General features: G+C 45.1%; 1 protein-coding gene across 1 annotated transcript in view; it reads left to right on the top strand.

The window, feature by feature from the left end:
- Positions 1-265: 265 nt before the first annotated feature.
- Positions 266-6,964, top strand: part of SELENOF (selenoprotein F) — a 43,703-nt gene continuing 37,004 nt past the window's right edge. Inside the window, exons 1-2 of the mRNA XM_068124959.2 lie at positions 266-450; positions 5,717-5,884. Coding sequence (XP_067981060.2) covers positions 406-450; positions 5,717-5,884 — 213 coding nt within the window. The 5' untranslated portion in view covers positions 266-405. The remainder of the gene's footprint in view (positions 451-5,716; positions 5,885-6,964) is intronic.

Here is a 6,964-nt window from a genome sequence, read left to right as displayed (position 1 = left end):
TTGGCGAGCGCTCTCCAAGCTGCCTGGTAAATGAACACACCTCGGACGTCGTCGTGTGTGCAGATGCCCACATAGTCTGGTACATGACTATGTTTGACTATACTCCAATACAAACAGCAGATGTAGTCATGTTTATTAAACTGACGTAGAAACCGATTGATTGTGGTTATAATGAGCCTCGAATAAAATGGAATAAGACGATTAGTCAGTGGAGGTGTTGATTGCTGTTTTTCGCATTAAGGCTGGGCTTCCATCTTTTTTCTTCAAGCATTTTGGCTCGTAGCGTATTACATTAATGGCGAGGATAATAGACATCCTTGCCGTTAACAAAACAATCCAGGAGGAGATGATCGTGATAGAAACAAGAAAAACTTGTCACATAATGACATAACCTCCGCTGCCGTCATGGCGCGTTATCTCGGGTTTGGTTCGTTCCTCGCCCTGTGCCTGGTGAGTGGCCTCGTTCACATCGCGTGATCTCCCGTGTTTCCCTCTCGAATCACAGACATGTTGGAAGGATAAACACTTAATCACTCACGTATGTTGTTCTATCCATTATTACAAATATTGAGATAGAATGATGTGTGTGTGTGTCGGTGTGTGTGTGTGTGTGTGTGTGTGTGTGTGTGTGTGTGTGTGTCGGTGTGTGTCGGTGTGTGTGTGTCGGTGTGTGTGTGTGTCGGTGTGTGTGTGTCGGTGTGTGTGTGTCGGTGTGTGTGTGTCGGTGTGTGTGTGTCGGTGTGTGTGTGTCGGTGTGTGTGTGTCGGTGTGTGTGTGTCGGTGTGTGTGTGTGTGTGTGTCGGTGTCGGTGTGTGTGTATGTGTGTCGGTGTGTGTGTCGGTGTGTGTGTGTGTGTGTGTGTGTGTCGGTGTGTGTGTGTCTCGGTGTGTGTGTGTGTGTCGGTGTGTGTGTGTGTCGGTGTGTGTGTGTGTCGGTGTGTGTGTGTGTGTCGGGTGTCGTGTTTTGTTACTGTCAATTCTTCTTCCTGAGAGTATTTATATATCAAAATCTGTGTAAACTTTGATGTACAACTTAATGAATTAAATTACCTCACACAAACACGCACGAGACAGACCTCCGTTCCACCTCCTGAAACCCAGCCACGTGTGGAGATAGCAACTAAAAACAGCAACTTACACACACAGAGAACCCTAATACCCTTCAGAGACCTAAGACCCTTTAGAGCACTAAGAACCTTAGAACCTAACCCTAACCCTAACAACCCTAATCTACTATATAAGAGAGCTGTTGGTCTGTCTAGTGACTAGTGTCTGTCTGTCTGTCTGTCTGTCTGTCTTTGTGTCGCCATTTTTCTCAGATGGCTGAACAGATCTTCGTCAAACTTTCAGACTCAGAGGTTCATCAGTGACTGCCTGGGAGTGTTTTAGAAAAAAAAAAAAAAATTCTGAAATAAAAACAGTTCGTTTTTTTGGATTAAAAAAAAATCGCTCAATAATGGCTAAGCCTTTTAAAATTAATGACAGTTATATACAAATACACATTCGCATAAATAAATACAAAACAATCACGAGCCATTTGAACACAAATAAATCAAACAATTCCGGAAGTGAACGAAGGTTGTAGTCAGGCTTCTTCTTCTCCGTGATCGGAATCACACTTAACTCAGAAACGTGATGAACGTGTACTTACTCAGAAATTCACCAGCATATATTCAACGAAAAGGTGATGAACCCCCTTCCGGTCCCCCACTCCCTTCCTCACGCCTCGCTTCCTCATCCTCCCTACCTCACCCCTCCCTTCCTCACTCCTCCCTTCCTCACCCCTCCCCCTCCCCCCCTACCTTCCTTCTCCCTCCCTCTCGCCTCCATCTCACCCCTCCCTCTCACTCCTCCTCCTCACTCCTGCTCCTCCCCCTCCTCCGCCTCCTCCTCCTCCTCCCTCCTCCTCTCCTCCTGCCCGGCAAGGCCGGGTACTCCTGCTAGTACCACATATAGAGCATGTGTTACGTGCTCCTCCCCAAACCCCCTGGTCACGGTGTACCTCCGAGCCCCGAGAGGAGTCACGGCAGAAAGATGTGTTATTCTGTGTCAAAGATCAATGGTGAAACCACACCATTGTTACCAACAAACAAATATTGTATTAAGGTCACACAAGAATAACAACACAAAAACAATAGTAATCAATTGTACAACCAATATATTGTTACGGACCGCGGATAAGATGTTGGTTTGCCGAGCAGATGGCACCGCGACCCTAACAGTTACCCCGACTAACCCGATTCCTGAACGTTGGCCGAATCGCGCCACAGATATTCAATGGGGAAAAGACTAAAGCGAAGGATGTGAAGAAGAATAAAGACAATGGGTAAGGAATACAAATATAATTTATTTACTATTTACAAGACCAAAATAACCAAGGAGAAGGAAGGATAATAAAATAATTTACAGAAGAGGCAAGGCGACACAGCGAAACTTAGCTTAACTATGCAGGCTTAATTAATCCCAGGACAGAACAAACAAAAGACAGACTCACACGGGGAATGATGATAGGAATGGCAGGAGGTGGATGGCTGGAGGGAGAGGAAGGTCCACTGGAACTGGGTCACGGTCGGGCCGGGAGCGGCAGCTCCGTTCCTCCCTGGCCACGGTCGGCACCGCCGTCAACGCCCAAGCTGCGGTCGTGCGAGCTGCCGCGGGACGAGCTCTGCCGGTCGAGTTAAAGCTGCCTGGTGGAGCCAACGCTGCTTGGTGGAGTTTAAAGCTGCTGGTACTGCTCGTGGTACTCCTCTTGCTTGCTCTCAGGACTCTCTCTCAATGCTTGCTCTCAGAACTCCTTCTCTCAATGCTTGTTCTCAGAACTCCTTCTCTCAATGCTTGCTCTCAGAACTCCTTCTCCCTCCTCTCTGCTCTGCGCTGCTTGTGTACTGCCAACTCTCTGACGCACCTCTCTTTGCACGTCTCTCTTTTGGTCCAACCACGCACTCGGCTCTTGCGCGCGCGCTTTTATAGCGCCTCAGGCGATCAAGCCGCCGGCCTTCAGGACACGCCCCTCGGTGAGCTCGCTTCGGCCCTGATTGGTGGGCACAGGCCCTCTGACTCCACCCTTGATGACGATGGGCGGGCACGCCCTTCTTCCCCGAGCTGAGCACATGCTTAATGGCGGCAATTGTAGTTGGCAATGCGAATGGCAATTGACGAAAAGGGAATGTGAACGGAATCTACTCTTATTTCACTTGGTGCAATGGAGTGTCATCTTAATGGAAGACAAGGCCTTACCCTAATACACATAATAAGGAAATAAACTACTGAACAGGGATATTATGGTGTCCTTCATGTATGCTTTATGGAACTAACTACGGGAACGCCCTTTGACCTTTATACAACACTGGAGTAAGGAGGGCGATATTTTACAACAATTTACACTACAACAACAAAAAAAACAAACCATTCTCATATCCACAACAATATATTTCCTATGATGGTACCATCAGGTTCGTACAATATAACTCTCTGTGCTCCAAGTGAGCGAAAAGAAGAACATTCCCAATGTCTCTATTCCCGGCTTCAAGCCAAAGTCGATTCACTCCAGTGATCATCCGTACGATGTCGTATCGAGACCAGAATCCCGTTGGGTTGACAGTCACAGTCCCGCTGCCAAAGATGGGTGAAGGTGCCCTCAAGGCGACTGGGAAATCACACCCTCGGGTATGGACGTTCCACGGCTCCAAATCGGCGAACCGCAGATTTCACACTCAAAAGCCACGTTACACACGCACACCAGATTAACATCTGAATGTGGTGAAAATGGGTGAAGCGAAGTGAAAAACCTTGAGCGAAGCGCAAAGCGCGCGAGTCAAAATGGCCGACAGCCCTTTCTCGTGGCGTAACAGCACTACGATGAGTCGATGATTCTCCTCGGAATCAACCGCAAAACCTGACACGCAGGTTGATCTGTCACAGCGATAACAACTCCATTGCAGGAATCCCTTTCCTGGAAAACCCGAAGTTCCCTCGTGACCCTCGTTCGTCAACGTTTGCTCCAGACCTCGAAGCATCTAGGCTTCTTGTCCGACTCACTCGCTCCGCCTTCTCTTCCTCCTCTTCCTCTTCGTCGTCGTCTGGTTCTGGTTTCATTTAAAACATTAACTTTTTTACCTTTTGAAAATAGTAATCTATATTTCCCTCAAACGACAACAATAATAGTACATGGAATCAAAAATGTTTGCAGTGGATGAAAACCACAACAACGGAAGTGACGAATCCGTAACACATGATAGAACCGTTAGACCCCTAAAATCCCACAGATCCCCTTGGATCCCTTTTACCTTTCAGACCTTTTCGCCACTTCAGACACCTTTAGTTATATCTCTTCACCCTTTAGACCTTTTATATCCTAGAACCCTAGAACGTTTAGACCCCACAGACCTTTTAGAGGATTACACCCATTAAGTGCCTTGATTCCCTTTAGATCCCCTAAGCCTTTTGACCCCTTGGACCCTAACTACTATAGGAACGTACTCTTTAGATCTTGAGACCATTGATGACCTTTTAAGCGCACACCACACAAACATCTATAGGCTTCCAAAACTCAGAATATACTTTTTTCAGCAAGTGATTCGCAAACTTGACCCACCCAGGGTGTGGGTACTCTGTTCGTCTAATTTAATCTTGTGGAACTTTCTAATGAAACTCGCTATTAATCTTTTACAGTATACGTATACATTATACAGTATAATGTTGTGCAGCTCTATGAAGAGGTTATCATTATGAATTTACTCTTGCGTTGTTGAGCTCTCTAACCATGATGGTTGTTTTATAAAGAGACTTGAGTTTAATAAAATATGCAGTTTCATTTCTTTACTCCTAGTTGTTTCATAATCCATCCACAACTTTTTGAAATATTGTACTATATATCGTTTTTGGCCATATTATCATTACTCGATGGTGAAGAATCACTTGAAAATTAAAAAATTCCCTTATCCGGATCCATATTCGGATCGTCACCAAAATCAAATCGATTCATCCTTGTCACCCACACAACATGTCCACCAAATTTTGTCCGAATCCATCCACAACTTTTTGAAATATCATGTTCACAAACAGACAAACGGACAAACAGGCAGTGGTGAAAACATAACCTCCATCCACCTTCGGTGGCGTAGACAACAACACGCTGAGGTCATCGGCATGGTTGAACACTGACAAAAGTCTCTTTACGATGGTGGAACTCAATAAATCGAGTTATAGGTACATTTTGATGCCATAAGCAGAATTGCAAGGCATTAGTAATTATGCTTGTGAGGTTTGGTGATGATGCACAAACCTTCGAGAGGGGAGCTATAACATCAGACAGACAGATAGGCAGATATACAGACATATAGGCAGGCAGACAGATATACAGACAGATAGATAGACAGACAGATGTTGCCCTTTTATTTATAAGGGTTTGAGAAATGCTCTTACTTCTCTTTTAAGAGAAACAAACATGATGGAGATAAATTGATTCTGAATACTGTCCTGTAGCAATACCTTGCTTCAATATAACAAGGCTAATGATCACAAACTGTATCATCATGAGTGTTAGCCCCTTGGGCAAAGATCAGAGAGATCCAAAGCAGCTTTTTTTTATTTCTCCACAAGATTCTAATTTACCCCATTTACCACATTTCCCTTTAAATGTGAACGTTGTTTGTGCATGATAATGTTTCTCCTTGTGTATTTGCACTGCCCAATCACATGTACACCTTTGTCGGCAGGTGTCGGTGAGCGCTGCCGAGCTGTCGTCCGATGTGTGCAGAGACCGGGGCTTTTCCAGTGGCCTAGTGTGCTCGTCTTGCGACCTTTTAGCTCAGTTTGACCTGCAGCGCCTTGACCCTGATTGTCGAAGCTGCTGCCAGCCTGAAGCGGAAGAACAGGAGATGAAGGTAACGCCTCTGTTCTGTCTGTGTTCTATTCAGAAACGGCTTTTGGTTTGTTTTTGTGAAAAACTGAGTCGTATGTTTGGGTGTTGCTCTATAGTCTATATGCTTCATCTAATGCGTCATCCCATTCCGAGAGCCGGGCAGTATCGATATGCTGCTTTGATATAAGTGTACCCTACCATGACTGTATTGGCATGGCCAGTTTACTGCAAAGCATTGATACATTTTCCACCTTGTGCAAGGAAATAGGTTGGTATTAAAATTGTGTGCAGTTTTAGATTTTGTCCCCTCCCCGGAAATTGATAGCACACTTGTAGGATCAGTGAATAGGACTTTCTAAAGTAATTTGGACATCTTTGTGACGTTAATTACTTTCTCCATTATTAATCCCCTACCGGTGTACACCGGAGGGGACTATAGGTTTGCACTCCGTCCCTCCGTCTGTCAGTCTGTCCGTTTGTCAGTCCGTCACGCAAAGAACAGCTTTCCGGACTTTTTTCCTTAACTCTTAATGCTAATGATTTCAAACTTGGTACATGGTTTCCTCATGATAAGTTACAGATCAAGTTCGAACTTCACGACGATTCGATCATTTTTGACAAAGTTATGGCACTTTGAACTTTGGTAATTTCCCCAACAGTTTTCCGGACGACAGACTGCTGGTAGGGGACGTGTATTGCAGCGCAATACTCAGAATGCTTGTTAGTCCCCTACCGGTGTACACCGGAGGAGACTATAGGTTTGCACGCCGTCCCTCCCTCCGTCCGTCAGTCTGTCAGTCCGTCAGTCCGTCACGCAAAGAACAGTTTTCTGGACTTTTTTCCTAAACTCTTAATGCTAATGATTTCAACCTTGGTACATGGTTTCCTCATGATAAGTTACAGATCAAGTTCGAACTTCACGACGATTCGATCATTTTTGACAAAGTTATGGCACTTTGAACTTTGGTAACTCTGATAATTCTGATGATCCTTAACTCAGTGCCATTTTAAGTTTTAATTTCCTTTAAAAAAGGTTTTCTCTGCAATAATAGGACCGATTGAGATCAAATTTTCACCATATGAGGGACTCGGTCTGTAGAAT

Source organism: Myxine glutinosa, chromosome 8 (assembly GCF_964187855.1).
Source record: "Myxine glutinosa chromosome 8, kmMyxGlut1.1, whole genome shotgun sequence".
In the NCBI taxonomy this organism is placed as follows: Eukaryota; Metazoa; Chordata; class Myxini; order Myxiniformes; family Myxinidae; genus Myxine; species Myxine glutinosa.
Note: the sequence above shows the minus strand (reverse complement) of the source record. Positions and strands in the feature narration are given on the sequence as shown.